We start from the raw sequence: 22,952 nt of genomic DNA, 5'->3' as shown, positions 1-22,952 counted from the left end.
GAACTCAGATGGCAGTTATATGAGTCGAGAGGCATGTAAGGGAAGCAATGATTGGGAAGGGAGTGAGACAGGATTGTAGCCTGTCCCCGACGTTATTCAATCTGTATATTGAGCAAGCAGTAAAGGAAAAATTTGGAGTAGGAATTAAAATCCATGGAGAAGAAATAAAAGCTTTGAGGTTTCCGATGACACTGTAATTCTCTCAGAGGCAGAAAAGGATCTGGAAGAGCAGTTGAACGGAATGGACAGTGTCTTGAAAGGAGGATATAATATGAACATCAACAAAAATAAAACGAGGATGATGGAATGTAGTCGAACGAAATCAGTTGATGCTGAGGGAATTAGATTAGGTAATGAGACACTTAAAGTAGTAGATGAGTTTTGCTATTTGGGGAGCATAATAACTGATGATGGTCGAAGTAGAGAGGATATAAAATATAGACTGGCAATGGCAAAGAAAGAGTTTCTGAAGAAGAGAAATTTGTTAACATCGAGTATAGATTTAAGTGCCGGGAGGTCTTTTCTGAAAGTATTTATATGGACTGTAGCCATCTATGGAAGTGAAACATGGACGATAAATAGTTTAGACTAGAAGGGAATAGAAGCCTTCGAAATGTGGTGCTACAGAAGAATGCTGAAGATTAGATGGATTCAGCACGTAACTAATGAGGAGGTACTGAATAGAATAGGGGGGAAGAGGAATTTATGGCACAAGTTGATTAGAAGAAGGGATCGGTTGGTAGGACATGAGCTGAGGCGTCAAGGGATGACCAATTTAGTATTTGAGAGCGGCGTGGAGCGTATAAATCGTAGAGGGAGTCCAAGAGATGAATACACTAAGCATATTCAGAAGGATGTAGATTGCAGTAGGTATTTGGAGATGAAGAAACTTGCACAGGATATGGTAACATGGAGAGCTGCATCAAACCAGTCTCAGGACTGAAGACCACAACGACAACAACAATTGGTCGATTGTAAGATTTTTACCACTAAACAGTCTTTTTTTTATTTTTGGTCCTAATATGTCTTGAGGTCCCTGAAGAGCGATATAAAGCTGCGAAAACAGTATTCCTCTCATATTTCTCACTGGCATTGTTGTATAGGAATGTGTCATAGCATTAATCGACTGCACAACTGACTCCGTCTTTTTTCGCCGTGAAATGATGAAGTGCGGCTTGCTCGCAGCTACAAATTATATGCCCCTTTGGAAGTCAGATCTGGAAGCTGGAGAGATCTGGAGTGATTGAATAAGAGTCTCTGACAATTCTTTCCACCAACCTGTCGTCATCTACAGTTGTGTCCCCAGCTCAGAAGCCGGTCGTGGAATCTTCTTCGGCGGAGGGTGCTTTGCTGTAATTTCGAACCTGTGATTGTGCTTTTTGCGGGATGCCACTTGCTCAGGTTAGTCTCTTATGTACAAAGTGTTGTAACTGCGACCGGGACGGTCTCGGGGTTGAATGGCGGAAAGAGCGGCGGGACCCGCGGTGTGGCCCGCAAACTACAACACAACGGGAAAGGACGGACACGACTAACGAAGGACAGAACGAACAACAACGAGATCGAACAATCACGAACAATCACGTCCACAGAACAAGAAAGTAAGTAAACTGTATAACGCGAGGCGATGTGTCCACAGACGTACACGAGATTAGACTGACTGGCTGAACGTTTTTCTCTTTTTTTCCTTATTGATTTTCAATTCCCCCCGAAGGAGGCGGGCTGGTGCAGCCTAGTACGCTGCTACAGCCTACAGACTTTTTTTAAAAACGGAAGGAGAAAAGAAACAAGAAAAACAGGCGATAAAACGGTGACTTAAAGTGTAAAATGGCGGAAAAATGCGGAAAGTTAAAACAGAAAGCAAAAGGGGTTGGCAATGTTAATAAAAGACACAGGAATCAGACAAGTAACATAGTACACACACAATTAAAAAACATGGCGACAGTCTGGTTTCTGTTCGCAAGAGATAAAAAATCACACCCAGCGACAGTATGATGGCCGTTCGCAACACTTCCCAAAGACACAACACGGAACACTCACTGTAAAACACTGCACGAAAATGGCGGCACAAAGATGACACTCCCGAGCCAAAGGCACATTGGGGGGGGGGGGGGGGGGACCTGGAGGAGGGGGAAAAACAAGGAGGGAGGAGAGGAAAAACGAAAAGGGGGGGGGGGACTGGCTGAACGAGAGGCAGGTGCTTAAGTACTGTAGGGTTGGGGGCGCCGCTATTGGCCGCTGGAAGCACGTGTTCCACTGTGGCGCCCTCACACTAGAAGCGGGCCAGGAGGCGTGCGCCGCCACGGCTTACGGCGCGATGGTGCAGAGACCTCTAGTCTTCGACGTCCATAAGTCTGGCGGGGACTGAAATTCCGCGGCCCGCGGTACCAGACAGAGGGCAAGATCTGTAGTACTGTCAATGATGGTAGGCGACACTTCTCATTAATTTATCCTGTTTGGTTATTATTCAAATATTCACACATTTATACTGCCTTTTACAACACTCGTCATAGATTTCTTAATTGTATGGTAACTTTCCCATCCAACTTCCGATATATGATACACGGATTGGACTGTTCCCTTGTTAGACGTTGTACAGACCTTCACATTCTGCACACTCACCTGGGGAAAGCCTTAATGGACGGCATGGAGAGGAACGAGTTGGGGCTGACAGCGCTGGAGATCCGGACGAGCTGCGCCGGCAGGTCCTCCGGCACGTCTGCGGCCGCGTCCTCGCCCACTGGGTGAGCTCCATCGTCCGCCATGTCCTCCGCCTCCGGCTCCTCCACACTTGTTGCGGCGGGGCGTGGCCGCTTCTTCGCAGCTCCTTCTACCGCCTGCTGCTGCTGCTCCTGCAGTTGATGACAGTGAAAATACCGCGAATCTAGTATCCGTGTTACAAGGCGTGAGATGAATCCATGAGGTCTAGTGTGATTACTGTGGACGTGATGATGGTCACAAGCTCACGGGAAAAAATATTAGTCACCCCCTTACAAGCGCACACTGATAGATTTGAATAGACCTTTTTTTTTGGGGGGGGGGGTCAAGGGAGGAGAACTACACTCTAAGACGAGAAAAGATGACGCACCATGTACATATTACCGAATGAGACGGTGATTGGTAGGTGCGATGTATATGTACAGAAGAACAAATCTCACAATTTCAGAAAAGTTAAATGACTTGTTCAAGAGGAAGGGCTTTACAAATTGGGAAAGTTAATAAAACGTTGGTCCATCTCTGTCCCTTATGCAAGCAGTTTCTTTATACAGTTGATGGATATTCTCCTGAGGGATATCGTGCAACATTCTGTCCAGTTGGTGCGTTAGATAGTCAAAATCCCGAGATGGTAGGAGGAGTGATGGTGATGTTTGGTTTGTGGGGCGCTCAGTCCAAACTAGCCACTTTCATGAATGAAGATGAAATGTTGAGGACAACACAAACCTTCAGTCATCTCGAGGCAGGTAAAAATCCCTGACCCCACCGGGAATCGAACCCGGGACCCCGTGCTCGGGAAGCGAGAACGCGACCACGAGACCACAGGCTGCAGATGGATGACAGGAAGGACCTGCCCATCAAGCTCTAAACGTTCTCATCTGGGAAGAGATCCGGCTACATTGCTGGCCAAGCTAGGGTTTGGCAAGCGTAGAGACAAGCAGTAGAAATTCTCGCCGTGAGGGTGGAGTTTATCTTTCTGAATTGTAGCCCCAGGTGGGCCTACCATGAAGGTCAACAAAACGGGGCACAGAATATCGTCTACGCACTGTTGCGCTGTAAGAGTGCCGCGGATGACCACCAAAGGGGTCCTGCCATAAAAAGAAATGGCCTGGTTGTCTGGTCGTATGGTGTGGGCGACAGTCAGGCTGATATTCGACCACTGTCTGGTGTGTGTCGGGAGACCTCCCCGCTGGTATCAGGGTCAGTTGGAGGCGTGACTCGTCATTCAAGACCTTTCTACTCCAGTAAATGAGACGCGTGGCTGATACGTCTATAGAGATGCCCGGACAGCTGTGGGATACCAACCTGATTGTCGCCCATCAGCCAGGAGTGACGGTCTGCGGTGCTACTTCATTTCGTTACAGGACCTCTTCGGGTGTCAGCCGAGCGTTTCTAGTGCTTGTCTTCGTACTTGCTAAATCATACCTTGGCCAGCGAGGTCGCCGGATCTCTCCCCAATTGAGAACGTTTCGGCATTATGGACAGGGCCCACCAGCCAACTCGGGATTTTTGACTATCTAACACACCAGTTGGACAGAATATGGCAAAATATCCCTCAGGAGGGCATCTTACAACTCTGTCAATCAATGCCAAGCCGAATAATTGACGGCCAGAGATGGACGAACGCGTTGTTGATTTTCTCATTTCGTGAAAGCTCTTTCTCTTGAATAAATTACCCAGTTTTTCTGAAATTGTTGTCACTTGTTTATCTGTACATGTACATCACATCTACCGATTTCCGCCCCATTAGGATAATTCCTTCTTGGTGTGACCTTTTTTTGTCTTAAAGTGTAGTACCAGGAGAACATGTGATCATCCACGGTGGACATAGATCATGGTAGTGAAGCAGCATGTATGTGTTGGTCGGTTGTGTGGAATCAGCTCAGTACGATGGGTCGACGTGAGGACATGACACAAACGAGCTATTGTGTTTGGACGGGCTAAGGACCATATCATGATTTAAGTTGCTCGATTTGCTGTTGTCCAACGTTGAAGAGCAGACGGTCCAATGTGTCTACAATGGATGGTGCGTCACTCTCAGCCATGTAACGCTGCGTAAGAACGGTGGCCGTAAAAAGTTCCTAAACCCAGAGACCAGAGACAAATGTCAGACTCGACAGGGATTGGTGTAGCCAGTGAATGCAGATCCGTCTCAACCAGTTTCCGAGCAAACACTATGCAGGGAACTGATTGCCATGGACATCTGGATGCATGTAAAGGTGCACGTCTTCGCTAGCCCAACCAATACAGAAACTGAATAGTAGCTGACAGGAGGCGTGTACTGTGGTCCAGTGAATTGCAACTTTTGTTCTTTCAAACGGTGGAAGGCGTCGTGTGCACCATGGCCCTATAGGGCATGTAACGCGCGGTGTGTGGAGTGTCTAGTTTAGGAGGACTTGGGCATTCTCATTCATATTACCGTGAAAACCAACCTGGCTGTTTATTTCAATATTCTCGGTGATCAAATGTTACCATTTTGTCTAGAAATAATGACTGTCTGCCTCGGACACTCCCATCTTGCAAGATGACAATAGTCGTGTTCACAGGTCAACACGAGCACGATCCAAGTTTCACAAATACTCCGCGAGCTTACTCGTGTAGAAAATAGGCTGTCTGGGAGTATAAAGAACATGAGGTAAAACGTAAATAGCTATAGGAGATCGGAAAAATATCATGCATTCAGTTCCGAAGATAGAAAGAGCACATAAGAGCGAGAACTATCACACAATCAGCTTCACAGCTCATGCATGGAAGTTGCGACAAGAATAATGCACAGAACAACGGAAAAGAAAACTGAGAAACTGTTAGATGACGATCAGTTTGGATTTAGGAAAGGCAGAGGTACTAGAGAAGCAGTTCTGACGTTGCTCTGACAATGGAAGCAAGACTGAAGAAAAATCAAGACACAGTCATAGGATCTGTCGATCTAGAAAAAGCGCTGGAATATGTGAAATGGCGCAAGATGTTCGAATTTCTGAGAAAAATAAGAGTAAGCTATACGGAAAGACGTGTAATATACAATATGTACAAGAAGCAAGACGGAACAGTAAGGTCGGAAGACCAATAACAAAGTGCTCGGATTAAAAACAGTGTAAGACAGCGATGCTGTTTTCGTCCTTGCTGTTCAGTCTATGCATTGAAAAAGGAACGACAGAAGTAAAAGAAAGGCTCAAGAGTGGGATTATAATTCGGGGTGAAAGGATATCAGTGATACGATTCGCAGATGATATTGCTATCCCTCGGTGAAAGGGAAGAAAAATGGTTCAAATGGCTCTGAGCACTATGGAACTTAACATCTGTGGTCATCAGTCATCTAGAACTTAGAACTACTTAAACCTAACCAACCTAAGGACATCACACACATCCATGCCCGAAGCAGGATTCGAACCTGCGACCGGAGCGGTCACGCGGTTCCAGACTGAAGCGCCTAGACCGCACGGCCATACCGGCCGGCCAAAGGGAAGAAGATCTGTCCGATGAGTACAGCGTATGGAATGAGAATAAACCGACGAAAGACAAAAGTAAAGAGAAGTTGCAAAAATGAAAATACCGAGAAACTTAACATAAAAGTCGGTGATCACTAAGTGCATGAGGTTAAGCATGTTTGTTACTTGGAAGCAAAATAACAAAAATGTTCAAATGTATGTGAAATCCTATGGGACTTAACTACTAAGGTCATCAGTCCCTAAGCTTACACACTACTTAACCTAAATTATCCTAAGGACAAATACACACACTCATGCCCGAGGGAGGACTCGAACCTTCGCCGGGACCAGCCGCACAGTCCATGACTGCAGCGCCCAAGACCGCTCGGCTAATCCCGCGAGGCGCAAAATAACAATAACAGAAGAAGCAAATTTAACGTAAGCAGATTTAACGTAAGCAATGAGGTAATTCCTTACTAAAAGGAGTCTACAAACACAGGCTTTTATTTGACGGAAATATTTCTGAGAATGTACTTTTGGAGCATAGAATTGTATGGTAGTAATTCGTGAATTGTGGGAAAATGGGAAAAGAAGAGAGAATCGAAGTGGTTGAAATGTGGTGCTGAAGAATATTGAAAATTAGGTGAACTGATAAAGAAAGGAATGAGGAGCTTCTCCTCAGATTCGGTGATGAAAGAAAGAAATGGAAAACACTGACAAGAAGAAGGGACACGTATTAGACCTTAGGGAATAACTTCCATGACCTAGAGAGAACTGTTGATGTTACAAGCTGTTGAGGAAGACAGAGACTGGAATACATCCAACTGGAATACACCCTGCAACTGTATAAGGCAAATCTGAGGAAGTCTGTGAAGTATCTTCCTCGTCGAAATAGAGCCATTACCATGCTTTACTCGGTATTAGCTGGTGTCTTCTGGAGGTGACAGTTTTCTTTCTGACGTGGTTATGTTTTTATGTTCTCGGACTTTTCTCAGAGCAGATGTACGCTTTTTGACACGGTACAGTCGATTTCACAGACAAATAAGAGCCCAAGTTAATCAAAGTTGCGTAACTCTACTCTAAGTGACTAATAACTGGATTTAGATAATGTTCAGAAAAAGGTGTATTTTTAGTAGTGCAGCTTTGGTGTTTAATAATACAGAAATGACTACGTTTACAGAGCTGTACACGACTTTTTAGAATTCCATATTGGCCGCAGCCTCCACGTACTGTGAATACAGCCTCTAAACTTCGTGGCCGAGGATCAAACATGTCTTGGACATGTTAATACGGAATTTCCTTTGTATTGGAGTCCTTAAAACATTAGCAGTAGTTAGTGGAGAACCATGACGAATAAGTTACCGACCGACTATACTCCAAACACGTTCGACTGGCGACATGTAAAGTGAATATTCCGGCCTGGGAAACATTGATACTGTTCGTTCTTTAAAGACCTGCATATATATCGTCATGTGCGGCCGACGTTTGAAATACAATCTGAATTGTTGGCCAAAGAAGGCGCAGGGATTAGGACTATAATACATCTTGACATATAATCGTGGTTCCCTACTTTTCTAACACTATTACCACTGACCAAGACCGTGTATCACCCAATATCCACAAAAAAAGTAGGGTCTATCTAAGAAAAAAATGTTTGTTTTTGAAAACTAAAATTTTTGCCAAGATGAAACGTATACAAGATTTAGTTAACCGTCAAAATAAATGAAACGCTCTTATTTTTGTTGCAGTATCATTAAATAATACACCTTCTTTTCTAACACTCTATTTTATATTCTTTTTGGATTCCGCCGATGTACATCGTTAGATTCCAAGTTTGTCCAGTTTCATTCTGTTGGTTGCCGACTCCAATCACTCACCGACACAGAAGTGCCGATATTTTTATTCTGTGTACAACAGATTACTCAAGTTAGATCTCAGACTGAAAGCTCGATAAAGGAAATTGATATTATCATGCAGTTTGGCCGTGCCAATTATTATTCCGATACCTTTATGCGTGACACTGAAAAAAAAAAGTCTTCGGCAAAAGAGATCTTCAGTGTCATGCAGCCTCAGAAAGATCACTTTATGCTTCTGTCTCTTATCCAGGACCACATAGTGAGACTATTGCACGGACTTTTAGGAAAGTGAAATTGCAAATTAATTTTCGTACGTGAAAAAATTATGTGTTTAGAAGCGAAATTCTGTTTATGTCAAAGGTGACTGTACAACAAGTCAGGCGTCTTCAAAATTAATTGTGTTTCCTGTGATTCAATTTATGTGGGTCAGACTAGAATAAACTTTGTAAATGGATTTCGTGAGCACACGCGTAACAATAATTGTGCACTTCGTTGCCATTCATCAGAGGGGTGGGGGCCAGAGAACCTTATGTTACCCAGAAATAAGAGGCCCTTCGGATACTCCACGTTGAGCCGAAAGGGCGTGAACTGGAAAGATTAGAGAAATTAGAAATCTTTACACATCAACAGCGTAACCATCTTTAATTTTGAACGAAGAGCTGTCTCCTAGACGCAATTGGTTTTTTAAAATATTCAGTGAAATATGGGGCCTGTAATTCCAAGCATTCCCGCATATATTGTCCTGTTGTTTATATCTCTACGTGAGTGCATCCGTTTCCTATGCTTATCGCTTTTGTTGTATGTATTTCTTGAGGACTCGAGTAACCGACATCCTTGATACCTAACTGATAACGATTAATACTTATGTGTCGAATAGGCAGTTGTTACCATTTAGCCTAATAGTTACGGAAATTTTATTACGTCTTCTATTTCCCTTTGCGTCCCTATGGTCTATTATTATTACACTATGTATTTTATCTTTTAATGAGTTTTACTTGCACGATCTCCCTCACATAATCTTGGGAGTGTTTGACCCCATTGTCCTATCTTAGGATTGCTTTTGTTATTTATGTTTTACTGTACCTTTTTAAATTGTTTTCCTTCACTTGTTTTATTCCTTTAGTTTTGTGTGAAGATATGGATTTATTTAACTGTTCTGGAATTTTTATTCCGTTTATCTGTCAGTTTACAAATATGTCTTTTTGTCAATAGTATTTTTTATGTAACTGCAAATTTCCCACACCTTGTAAACTTTTGTAAATGTTTAATTTTTTATGCTTCATGTCTTATGAAAATAACAAATTTTTCTGCTTTTGTCGCTACTATCGTATTAATCACCGCTCTCTGGCTCAAATTGTCGTCTTGGTTATTGCGTTGTAGCTAGTCAGTCTGTCATGACAGCTTTGTTTGTTTCATATTGTCTTTGTATATCTGATCATCAAAATGATCATGGGGCTGCTTTATTCTGACGGTACTTTCAGTTTCCTACTATTGTACATTCTTTGTATAGTTACATTTTCTGGTACTTGCTACGTACGTCTGGTGTGCAGACAATCTGATGATGGGTCCTACCCGAAACGCGTCAAATAAAGTCACAGGTTTATCAGATAGTAAATGAAATGAAATTATCGTATGGCATTGTTGGCCGAGAGGCCCCATGCGGGGACGTTCGGCCGCCGTATTGCAAGTCCTTTTTAGTTGACGCCACTTCGGCGACTTGCGAGTCAATGATGATGAAGAACACGCAACACCCAGTCATCACAAGGCAGAGAAAATCCCCGACCCGCCGGGAATCGAACCCGGGACCCCCTGCGCGGGAAGCTAGAACGCTACCGCAAGACCACGAGCTGCTAGCTTCTTGCTTAGTGTCCAACACAGCAATTGTGCAGTACCACTATTGCATTCTACAATATGAGAGACGATTGCTACAGACATGTTATCACAAAATACGACCGAGAACCCCGGGCTGTACGAATACTTGATTAGGGCCGCTGATCTAGAGCATTTATGTAGACTTTGGAGTAACCAACAGGAAGTCTTCTAGTCTACCATCGTATGATCTTGTGGGGCGTTCATCTGTGATGTGTCTGATGGTCTGTGGTTCTGATCAGTCACAAAGTGGGGATGATTGCTTACCAAATTTGTGTAAAAAAATGTATGTTGGGTTCTAATCTTATTTAACATTGACTAAGTTCTGCATGGCTTGTCAACTCCATTTTGAGTCCATGCATTAGTAATGCTGAAGTCGTCTTACACAGCGACCACAGCGGTAAGACATACATTGGGGAGACTATACGGACAATCGAAGGACACAGAAGACATACCGATCTTAAGCAACCAACAAAATCTGCGGTTGCAGAAAAGTGCATGGCTACAGCGAACTTCATGAAGTATGGAGAAACGGAAGTGCTAAGCAGATCTTGTCTTTTTGGGACTGTGTACTGAAGGAATCTATTGAAATACGAGTGGCGGACGGGCTGATCAACAGAGACACTGGGTTTACACTCAGCATAGCTTGGGATCCAGCACTCACCCAACTAAAATCACAGCATGGGCTGAGAGCAACTTCCGTGCCCGGCGCAGGCCACAGGAGTACTGAGGAACCAGAGTTAGTGCCCAGCTTCCGTTGGCGCCGACCACCCCCGCCCCCCCCCCATCCTCCCCTCCTCACCCTCACCACCAATCCACCCGTCGTGGCGTGCGACCGGCAGTGGAGAAAGAGTTGGGGAGGGGGCGGCGATGAGGGAGGCGGGATGTAGTAAAGATACTCATCCACAGGCGTCACCTGAAGATGACGGCATGGTACGCTGTCGAAATATCGTGTTACGAAAACGACTGCACCCGGCTGGACACCCGACAAGAGTATAAACATTATACACTAGTTTGGACAAACATCTGTGGTCATCAGTCCCCTAGAACTTAGAACTACTTAAACCTACCTAAGGACATCACACACATCCATGCCCGAGGCAGGATTCGAACCTGCGACCGTAGCAGTCGCGCGGTTCCGGATTGCGCGCCTAGAACCGCTAGACCACCGCGGCCGGCTTTGAAGCTACTGCCCTGGCAAAGTCTGTAACTCTTAGGATTAGAGCAGCACGATGACGACGACGAAGACCCGGACTTGTTGGGTTCGACCGTGACTGGGAAGGAAAGAAGGGAGGGACATATATTCCACACTAACGAAGAACTCAGGCCGAAAGTCCGCAGAAATTTGGGGACTTCACGACAATGGAAGTGTCTTGTTATGACGAGCTACTGCCGATAATGCAGGAAGGAATTCGCTCAATTGACACAGTAATGTAGAAGGAAATATCAAACACTCGGAAGTAAGCATTAAAAGATTTATTTATTCATTTTGTGATCGGATTCTCCCGCTCACTGTTGCAGTTTTCTTCTTCCTGGCATGCTGAAATAAAGCAAAAGATGCAATCAAACTAAACTTTCGTCAATTAAGGTGCGCGAAAATCACACACCTAAAGTTTTATATAAATTTACTCGAAATAAACGATGCCGACGCAACTCATTATGATACAATGGGTCGTGAGTATCATGCAGACATCTTTCCTCTCTAGCCTACTCGATTAGGACGCTTGATGATTGTTTGGTCCGGTCGATTTCTGCATGTAGAACACGATACGGTCAGTGAAAAAAATGTGTTGTGCCGGACAAAGAAACACTTGAGACATTCCCGCCGGAATAGCAGTGGGTTCTAGCAAGCCTAGATTTACTTTTGGAGGAGGTCGAGTGGATACTACAACACACATAAGATATTAGATGATTTTATTAAAACCTGAACAAAATACACACATCAAAAAAAGTTTTGCATCACCCTGGTTCCTAGAACTCCTGAAGACAGACGTTGACTGTGGATATTGTATCACAGACACAGTCCCTTTGACTGTTCAGAGATGTCACTAAACCCACCCAAAGATGTAAATAACCATGCATGAGCAGCGCCTATTAGACGGAGGGGGTTTGACAGCTGATCGGTTTCAGTCATTCCACCAGGAAGGAGGTACACGGCTCGTGTTGTCTGTAGTTCAACCATGCCTAGACGGTCAATAACGCGGATCGCGTACGCATTGTTACTTTGTGCCAGGAAGGGCTCTCAACAAGGGAAATGTCCAGGCGTCTCGAAGTGAACCAAAGCGATGTTATTCGAACATGGAGGACATACAGAGAGAGAGGAACTGTCGATGCCATGTCTCGCTCAGGCTGCCAAAGGGGTGCTACTGCAGTGGATGAGCGCTACCTATGGATTATGGCTCGGAGGAACCCTGACAGCAACGCCACCATGTTGAATAATGCTTTTAGTGCAGACACAAGACGTCGTGTTGCGACTCAAACTGTGCGCAATAGGCTGCATGATGCGCAAATTCACTCCCGACGTCCACGGCGAAGTCCAACTTTGCAGCCATGACACCATGCAGCGCGGTAGAGATGGGCCCAACAACATGCCGAATGGACTGCTCAGGATTGGTACCACATTCTCTTCACCGATGAGTGTCGCGTATGCCTTCAACCAGACAATCGTCGGAGACGTGTTTGGAGGCAACCCAGCCAGGCTGAACTCCTTAGACTCACTGTCCAGCGAGTGCAGCAATGTGGTGGTTCCCTGCTTTTTTGGGTTGGCTTTATGTGGGGCCGATGTAGCCGCTGGTGGTCGTGGAAGGCGCTGTAACGTGAATGCCATCCTTCGACCGAAAGTGCAACCATATCGGCAGCATATTGGCGAGGCATTCGTGTTCATGGACGATAATTCGCGCCCCCATCGTGCTCTTCCTGTGAATGACTTTCTTCAGGATAATTTTTTTTTAATCGTATGGCTAGGCCCCCCGCCGGGCAGGCCGTTCGCCGCGCGCCGGTCTTTCAACTTCACGCCACTTCGGCGACCTGCAGTCGATGAGGATGATAATGAGGACAGCACAACACGCAGTTCCTGGGCGGAGAAAATTCCCCGACCCTGTCGAGAATCGAACCCGGGCCCAGAGGATTGACAATCCGTCACGCACACCATTCAGCTTACGGGGCGGACATCAGAATAATGACATCGCTTGACTAGAGTGTCCAGCATATTCTCCAGACATGAACCCTATCGAACATGCCTGGGGTAGATTTAAAAGGGCTGTTTATGGACGACGTGACCTACCAACCACTCTGTAGGATCTACGCCGAATCGCCGTTGGTGAGTGGGACAATCTGGACCAACAGTGCTTTGATGAACTTGTGGATAGTATGCCACGACAAATACAGGCATGCATCAACGCAAGATGACGTGCTACTGGGTATTAGAGGTACCGGGGTGTACAGCAATCTGGACCACCAACTCTGAAGGTCTCGCTGTGTGGTGGTACAACATGCAATGTGTGGTTTTCATGAGCAATAAAAAAGGGCGGAAATTATGTTTATGTTTATCTCTCTTCCAATTTTCTGTACAGGTTCCGGAACTCTCGGAACCGAGGTGACGCAAAACTTTTTTTTTATGTGTGTAAAGTACTTACAAACAATCAATGTCTACAGGATGACAAAATGTATTTCTTACTGTTGTTGAACTGTATAACTTGAGGCAATACAGAACGGTAATTTCATATCTCAGTGTACACTACAGTTGACTATGAACTTCGATACAGTGCTGACTTCTAACACAACTCGTGCTGCTGGATCTGAAGCTAAACGATGCTGTCGTCGTCAGCGATGGTTGCAGATTGGGCTGAGCAGCACTGCGCTCTGACGTAACTACTCTTGCGGCAGCGGCGGTGGCGTATGGAGCCTCCTGAGGGATTTGTTGCTGCATCAGACAGCGATTGTCCTTACTTGTGGTTCCGTCGTGTACTAATTTTGATGTGGGACCTTGTTCTTCGGACAACGCCACAGAATGCTCTTCACAAACAGCGCGTACAAAAGAAATTTTGCCCGCAAAAAATATTTCTTTTGTTTAAGTGTTGCATTTGTGAATATTTACTCTGAAAAAGTCCATAGCTCGTGGTCTCGCGGTAGCGTTCTCGCTTCCCAAGCACGGGGTCCCGGGTTCGATTTCCGGCGGGGTCAGGGATTTTCACCTAGCTCGAGATGACTGGGGGTTGTTGTGTCGTCTTCATCATCATCATCATTCATCCCCATTACGGTCGGAGGAAGGCAATGGCAAACCACCTCCACTAGGACCTTGCCTAGTACGGCGGTGCGGGTCTACCGCATCGTCCCCTACGCTCTGTTACGGAGTATGGGATTTCATCATCACGACACTTTGAAAAATGTTCAAAAGCTCCAGTATGAAAACCTGAAGTTAGCTGCTGGGTACAGATATCAAAAATAAAACCGATAACAAGCAGAAATCACAACTGGAGTACTCCCTACTTCAACTGAGCGCGTACTGCCGTCCAATGCGCATGCGCGAATTCACGGGAGTTCAGAACTGATTTCCGTGCGCAGATGATGTGTCTGCTAAGTCTCTTAGTTCTACACGAGCAACCGCTAGGCGTCAGTCACGCTAGACCCATTTCGTTTGTGGCGGATCGTCATGTTATAGCCCCTTGGGGCCCACGAGAGGTACAGGCCCCTCACAACGAACTTGTGACGTCATACTAGTCGCCTGGTCCGCCAAACTTCGTGAACGCTTGGCACCGTGCAGGGGTAGGCAAAATAATGTGAACAGTGGTAGTACTGGGATGGTTGTGTTTGACGGTCAACAACGGAGCTAAGACGTGTCGCGCTGGACTGTGCAGTAGGGACTAGGAATCAGTGCAGGTTGTTTACGAGTAGTACACACTTCATATTTACATTCAGAGACCGAGGTCGACGTGCAATGAAAGACCTAATAGAGTTCCAGAGAGGGCAGATTGTGGGGGGTCAATTAGCTGGGGCATCAGTAACCACGGCAGCCAATTTATTGAATGTTTCGAGAGCAACTGTTTCAACAGCGACGATAGCCTACACAAAACATGGAAAGACATCATTGTGTAAAATTAATAGTAGGCGTACATCAAAACTAAATGACGGAGATCGTCGTACGAATTGTCTCAAAACAACACAAAACTAAGGGGGCTAAAGTGACTGAAGAGCTCAACAGCCGTCTTCGAAATCCTATATCTATAGATACTGTCCGCCGAGAACTCCATAAAGCCAATAGTCATGGACGAGCTGCTGTACCAAAACCATTAGTGACGACAACCAACGCAAAGAAGCGTCAAACATGGTGTCAGGAACATAAATCCTGGACGGCTGATCAATTGAAACGCGTCATAAGGTCTGACGAGGCAACGTTTTCGTTATTTCCAACATCGGGCTCGGTTTACATCCGTAGAACGCCAAAAGAAGCCTACAATCCTGATTGACAGATTCCAACGGTTAAGCATGGAGGTAGAAGTGTGATGGTGTGGGCAGCCATATCATGATATTCTGCTGGTTCCATCGTTACTCTGAAAGGCCGTGTTACAACCAACGATTATGTGAACATTTTACTTGATCAGGTGCACCCCATGATTCAAATGTTGTTTCCCAACAATAATGCATATTTCAGGACGATAATGCGCTCACTCACATAGCCAGTACATTACAATCGTGGTATGAGGAGCATGCAACTGAACTACAGCCTCTTCCCTGGCCAGCACAGTCCCCGGACTTGAACATTATCGAACCCTTGTGGGCGGTATTGGAGGGCAGAATCCGGAGCAGATTTCCGCCTCCCTCGTCACTACAGGAATTATAAGACGTTCTGATCGATGAGTGGCATAACATCCCACTGGAAACTATACAATCATTATATGCCAGTATTCGAAGAAGAATCGCAACTGTTTTATCGGCAAATGAGGGTCCAATCCTTTATTAATGAACCGTTCTCAAGAAAGTACAAGCTTTCACATTATTTTGCCTATCCCCTGTATACGTCAATGAAAAGGTACACACTAAAGGTCTTTACTTTGTCATGTGCTATCGAGAGCTCGCATGTATTTAAACGTGCAGTTAAAAGAGTTGTTATGGTTAAACACGCCTAAAATACACTATTGGCCATTAAAATTGCTACACCAAGAAGATGACGTGCTACAGACGCGAAATTTAACTGACAGGAAGAAGATGATGTAATATGCAAATGATTAGCTTTTCAGAGCATTCACACAAGGTTGGCGCCGGTGGCGACACCTACAACGTGCTGACATGAGTAAAGTTTCCAACCGTTTTCTCATACACAAACAGCAGTTGACCTTCGTTGCCTGGTGAAACGTTGTTGTGATGCCTCGTGTAAGGAGGAGAAATGCGTACCATCACGTTTCCAACTTTGATAAAGGTCGGATTGTAGCCCATCGCGATTGCGGTTTATCGTACCGCGACATTGCTGCTCGCGTTGGTCGAGATCCAATGACTGTTAGCAGAATATAGAATCGGTGGGTTCAGGAGGGTAATACGGAACGCCGTGCTGGATCCGAACGGCCTCGAATCACTAGCAGTCGAGATGACAGGCATCTTATCCATATGGCTGTAACGGATCGTGCAGCCGCGTCTCGATCCCTGAGTCAACAGATGGGGACGTTTGCAAGACAACAACCATCTGCACGAACAATTCGACGACGTTTGCAGCAGCATGGACTATCAGCTCGGAGACCATGGCTGCTGTTACCCTTGACGCTGCATCACAGACAGGAGTGCCTGCGATGGTGTACTCAACGACGAACCTGGATGCACGAATAGTAAAACGTCATTTTTTCGGATGAATCCAGGTTCTGTTTACAGCATCACGATGGTCGCATCTGTGTTTGGCGACATCGCGGTGAGCGCACATTGGAAGCGTGTATTCGTCATCACCATACTGGCGTATCACCCGGCATGATGGTATGGGTTGCCATTGGTTACACGTCTCGGTCACCTCTTGTTCGCATTGACGGCCCTTTGAACAGTGGACGTTACATTTCAGATGTGTTACGACCCGTGGCTGTACCCTTCATTCGATCCCTGCGAAACCCTACATTTCAGCAGGATAATGCACGACCGCATGTTGCAGGTCCTGTACGGGCCTTTCTGGATACAGAAAATGTTCGACTCCTGCCCTGGCCAGCACATTCTCCAGATCTCTCACCAACTGAAAACGTCTGGATAATGGTGGTCGAGCAACTGGCTCGACACAATACGCCAGTCACTACTCTTGATAAACTGTGGTATCGTGTTGAAACTGCATGGGCAGCTGTACCTGTACACGCCATCCAAGCTGTGTTTGACTCAATGCTCAGGAGTATGAAGGCCGTTATTACGGCCAGAGGTGGTTGTTCTGGGTACTGATTTCTCAGGATCTATGCACCCAAATTGCGTGAAAATGTAATCACTTGTCAGTTCTAGTATAATATATTTGTCCAATGAATACCCGTTTATCATCTGTATTTCTTCTTGGTGTAGCAATTTTAATGGCCAGTAGTATAGTTACTCCCTCCCCGTTGGAGACGGCTGCAGGCACTCTGCAATATCACATGGTGTGAGGTGCGCCTGCCTTTCCTTGAGCGGTGCGTGGTGTCCTACCTGCGCCTGCCGCCGGCGGTGGTGCTGGTCGTGGTGGTGGCGGTGCTTGCGGTTGTGGTGCGCCGGCTGGGCGCGGCGCCGGACTAGCGAGGCCCTGGCAGAGGAGCAGGCGCCGCTGCTGGAGCCGCTGGAGCCACTGGCGGGCCGCCGCGGGGTCTGCGTCTGCTCCTCGCGGACGGAGGCGGCCACTGGGGGCGGAGGACCCGGGGGCGGCGCCACTCCGGGCAGGCGCGGCGAGGGGCGTCGGCGGCCGCTCTCCTCGGCGCGCTCCTCCGTGCGCTGTCAGCAGACCGTACGGCGGCGGTCGAATCAAAAACACGTGTCTACATCTACGCCTATGCGATTACTCTGCAATTCACAATGAAGTAGGGCAAGTCCGGATAAAATGACATACCATTTTGTTTTTAGGTCATTATTACTTCATAAAACATTTTATTAAATAAAATTTGTATCAAGACCGTGCCTCATTCACTTGTAGATTTCGCCATCTTGGTGCCATGTTTATAAATTAATATAAACCGTACGTTTTTGATATTCTTGTAAAAAGTGCATAATATGTCATTTTAGTCCGATGTCAGGGTAAAATGACATAGGAGTTCGAAAAAGTAAGAAATTCAGATAAACATTTGATATTTGATATATTTAATACATTTATATTTAACAAATAAAAGACTACTCCTAAAAAAATTCTTCAACATCATCAGTTAAGATTTCTCAGTTCACTTTTACAAAAAGTGAAGACTGAAAGTACAATTACAAATGTGAATCCATGAAGCAACAAAATTAGTTCCGTTTTGGGAAAAGTAATTCTACCCAATTCTACATATCTGAAGACATCATAGCGCCGGCCGAAGTGGCCGTGCGGTTAAAGGCGCTGCAGTCTGGAACCGCAAGACCGCTACGGTCGCAGGTTCGAATCCTGCCTAGGGCATGGATGTTTGTGATGTCCTTAGGTTAGTTAGGTTTAACTAGTTCTAAGTTCTAGGGGACTAATGACCTCAGCAGTTGAGTCCCATAGTGCTCAGAGCCATTTGAACCATTTGAAGACATCATAAATAAAATTTATTATTCTGTGGCCTACTCCTGCACATTCAGTGTGTGCCCACAAATTACACTGCTGATACGTTAACCAGTGTTCTCAGGGTTTTGAACGCGAGCATAGGTCAAAGCAGTGCAAACAGTGACTGTCTTCGGAAGCAGCACTGCTGTCGCCAAAAAGGTCTTCTTTGTACGATATTTCTTTGGTTCAAATGGCTCTGAGCACTATGGGACTTAACATCTGAGGTCATCAGTCCCCTAGAACTTGAAACTACCTAAACCTACCTAACCTAAGGACATCACACACATCCATGCCCGAGGCAGGATTCGAACCTGGGACCGTAGCAGCCGCGCGGTTCCAGACTGAAGCGCCTAGAACTGCTAGGCCACACCGGCCGCCTCGATATTTCTTTCCCCAAACTAAGTTACCTCTTTGCTTTTCTAGGCTATATGGAATGCGAGTTGCCTCACCTCCTTTATAGTCATACCAAGCATGTGCGACTGCAATAGTTTCAGGTGTCGTATCAGTTCACGCTCCAGTACAGTGTTGAACGTTTGCTGGAATCTACCCAATACTTTCTGAACATCGTTGAAAATTTTGTTCGTATTCCCAGTTCATCTTCTAAATGTAGCCTGGGGAACTCGAATGCTTCCGACCCCCGCAGCCACTCCATCCCACAGCTGGTAGCAGCATCCATAGCCTGCTGCATCTGCACCGCATCCCAAGACTGTCTTGACGGTTTCCTTACTTTATTGTCTGGCATCGGAAAAGGAAAAATTCATGTTCTTGTATCTGGCTTACGTAAATTCACTGCATTTGTGTATCATCGCACATTTATATGTTCATGTTTTGTGCTTCGTTTAATTTATTTTATTACAGAATGACCTACTGCTATTGAGGTTAAATTTAAACAGATACGTACAGTAAGTAGCTACATGAGAGACTGCTGATCGAGAAGTAAACAAAGAAAATGTCATAGCACTCTACATTACTTGTTAGTTAAAGCAACAAATAATAACAGCAAATAATTATTTGAATTCGCAAAGGGGATTAACTGAATAAAAGTATTTTAATTATCTAAGGAGTCAGTAATTGTATATGAATTTTTGCAAGTTATTTACTGATAAAGCCGTTTCTCGCTACTCAACTTCTGTAGCTCATGGCCTTCCTAATCCCCTTCTCGGAGGTTCCTGGAGCTCATATTTGTTTATTTCTTTCTCACAATTGCAGTCGTTATTTCAGTTGTTATTTCATTATAACATTGTACCCCATCTGGCCCGAATGCAAGCACTGATTCGGTTGGGAAGCGTGTCATAAAGCCATTGTATCCTCTCCTGAGGCAAGCAAGCCTACAGCTGTTGTAACTGGTCCGTTATATCCTGGTTACTAACACTGGGGCAGAGATGACGTCCAAGCTGGTTCCACACATGTCTTATTGGAGACACGTCTGGGGTCTTGCTAGCCACTGGAGTATCTCAACATCACCCAGACAGTTCATGTAAACACTTGAAAGTGTGGACAAGAAATGTCCTGTTGGAGAGTGGCACTTCGATAGTGTCGTGTGAGATGTAACGTGTGAGGATGCAGGATATCCGTGATGTACTGCTGTGCCGTCAAAATTCCCTCAATCTCCAACAGCCGTGACTTGAAGTCATATGCGATGGTTCCCCACGCTAGGAGTAACATCGCTGTGCCTCTCGAAAACATTGAAAATGGGACCTCTGACCAGGTCGCCTCCATAGTCGCCGACAATGGTCACTGCGGTTGTGCAGAAACCCAAGGTTCTTCGTCACGGAACTTCTCCAAATGCACCCTTCTTGTGTTGTGGTGTTATCGGCCGCCTGTGTATAGCAGAGTAATTCCCCAGTCCGACTGTTGTTAGTCTCTGACCATTGTTGCAGGATGACTCAGAATGTTGGTGGCAGTCCATTACTTGTTCTCTAGCGGCAGGCGCATATGTAAAGAGTTTACAGAGTTAATTGGTGAGCAAAACAGCGGTTCTCTCTTGTGATGGTCAGACTTGGTCGACCAGAACGTTGATGACCAGTATGCCTGCCCTTCCCCTGCAATCCAACATCGGGCCACTGTGACATCCGAATGCCCCACATACCTGGATAATGCACAATTCGACCATCCGGCCAGATGGAGACCCACAATGACGGCCCTTTCAAACTATTTCAGGTGGTGATAATGCTGTCTCACACCAGTACGTGGCAACTCCGAATCCTTCACAGTGACCATTCAAGCGCTGTTCGCTCCCTTGTATACACTACCAGGCCTGGTAAGGACACTAAACACACACTCTCCACCATGGTAGCTATTCTGCCGGACACAGAACACTGCAACTGTAATTGCACTGCGCAGCAGAATTAAAGGATCAGTTTTTCTAAACCCCGTAATTGTCTCTTTTTGCAACATCTGAATTTGAAATTTGGCTCAAAGGTGCCCTCAGATGTCCTCTGTAATGTTACAACAGCGTGGCGCCCTGTGACGTCACCCTCGGGCTCGACAACGCTTCAGAGAGCAATGCGCAGTGTAACTGCAGTACGTGCTCTGGTGTATGCAGTAGAACCCCTAGGGTTTCAGACAGGAGGGCGGAAAAGGTGTAAAATGCCTTTGCTTCTTCATATCACGTTCCAGTTTCGTTTAATGGTTTGAACGGTTCCTAGCAGTCCCACCTTGTACATCAGAGCAAAAATTGCGATCGCTCTACAATCCAAAGGGGTCAGAATGCAGTAACTGGTGTGAGACAGCATTATCAGCACCTTACGTAGTTTGAAAGGGCCGTCATTGTGGGTCTCCATCTGGCCGGATGGTCGTATTGTGCATTATCCAGGTTTATGGGGCATTCGGATGTCACAGTGGCCCGATGTTGGATTGCAGGGGAAGGGCAGGCATACTGGTCGTCAACGTTCTGGTCGACCATGTCTGTCGAGAAGGGATGAATGGCCCAGGATGTGTCAACAGTGTCAAAGGTTACCAAGAGTGTCGTCCTGTTGCTCATCGCACTGCGAAATGTCTTGTGCGAATCAACGTCACTAGGAAGTGGGTGGTTTCATTGACGCACTTTATCCCATCTCCTGTGGCATTTTCTTGTAGACTGTGAGCGGCAGTTTGTCCAAAATATTTTCCTCGGCCATTCATACGAACATCGCGTGATTTAAACGCAGGTCGTCGCGGTTGTGATGTCCATCGCAGAGGCGTGATGAGAAGGGGTGAAATGTGGCTAAGAGGGACTGTGACACATCCAAGGTGGTGTTAGGCGATAGCCGAATTCATCGCAAACTGAATTACACTGCGCAGCAGAATTAAAAACTCAAGCTACAGCAACCGATATTCTGGTTTTTAGTTCATCAATGTCGCGAGGTAAGGGAGGAATGTAAACACACTGTTTAACATATTCCCACAGGAAGAAATTATATGGTGTTAAGTCAGGGGACCTAGGAGGCCAAGTCTCGCGGTCCTGTACGCCCTATCTAACGTTGAGGCACGTTGGCATTGAGGAAACTGCACACGTTGTTGTGCCAGTGCGCTGGTGCTCCATCTTGCTGATGATGAAATTGTCAGAGTCAAGTTGTGGGAATAACCAGTTCCGTAATATTGCAAGATATGATTGTCCTGTTACGGTTTCTTCCTAAAAAAAAAACTAGGGTTCATAAACCTTGCTTTGCGAAACAGCATAAAAAATATTCACTTTTGGTGAATCACGTTCGTGTTCAATTGTTTCATGAGGATTTTCGAGCTCTCAGTTACGCATATTATGACGGTGAACCTTACCGCTAATATGGAAAGTTGCCTCATCGCTGAATATCAACCATGACATGACATAAAAGCGTCATCTTCCATGTCCTCTAGAATAGCATTGCTAAAGTCCACTCGCTTCACTTTCTCACTATCTCGAAGAGCTTGTACCAGTTGTAATCGGTACGGTTTGAGGGCTAAACGACGCCGTAACACATGCCACACTGTTATGCGCGGTAACGCAAGTCCTCGGCTGGCATGACGCGTGTACTTGCGGGGAGGCTCCGCTCAAGTGCTTGTCGGATTTGTTCCACTGTTTGTTCAGGAACACGTGGCTAGCCAGGACTTTTGCCTTTACAGAGTTTCCCTGTTTCTTCAAGCTGTTTGTACCACCGTCGAATGTTCTTTGGTAATGGTGGTTTATCACGAAATCGAATATAAAATGTCCGCTGAACTGGGATCACTGATTGAGTACGACTAAACTCAATAACACAATATGCCTTCTGTTGCGCGGACGCCATATTGTGCGAGACTGGCTGCACGCTCCAGGTCACCGCTCGTAGCGACATTTAGCGGATTTTTTCTGAAACTCTAGACCATGCCGATTATATCTAGCGCTGTTTCAGTTATCTAGTGACATTTGTCTCAAAATTATTACAAGTTAAAATCAGTTCA

At 45.7% G+C, this 22,952-nt stretch overlaps 1 protein-coding gene across 1 annotated transcript in view; it reads right to left on the bottom strand.

Annotated features, from left to right (window-relative positions):
* Nucleotides 1-22,952, bottom strand: part of LOC126095508 (uncharacterized) — a 346,398-nt gene that overhangs the window by 76,429 nt on the left and 247,017 nt on the right. The window contains exons 7-8 of the mRNA XM_049910294.1: nucleotides 17,498-17,776; nucleotides 2,620-2,849 (exon numbers count right to left, since the gene is read on the bottom strand). Of these exons, the coding sequence (XP_049766251.1) occupies nucleotides 2,620-2,849; nucleotides 17,498-17,776 (509 nt within the window). The remainder of the gene's footprint in view (nucleotides 1-2,619; nucleotides 2,850-17,497; nucleotides 17,777-22,952) is intronic.

The sequence above is a fragment of the Schistocerca cancellata genome, chromosome 8 (assembly GCF_023864275.1).
Source record: "Schistocerca cancellata isolate TAMUIC-IGC-003103 chromosome 8, iqSchCanc2.1, whole genome shotgun sequence".
NCBI lineage: Eukaryota > Metazoa > Arthropoda > Insecta > Orthoptera > Acrididae > Schistocerca > Schistocerca cancellata.
The sequence above is the reverse complement of the archived record's forward strand: the minus strand, read 5'-3'. Positions and strand labels throughout refer to the sequence as shown.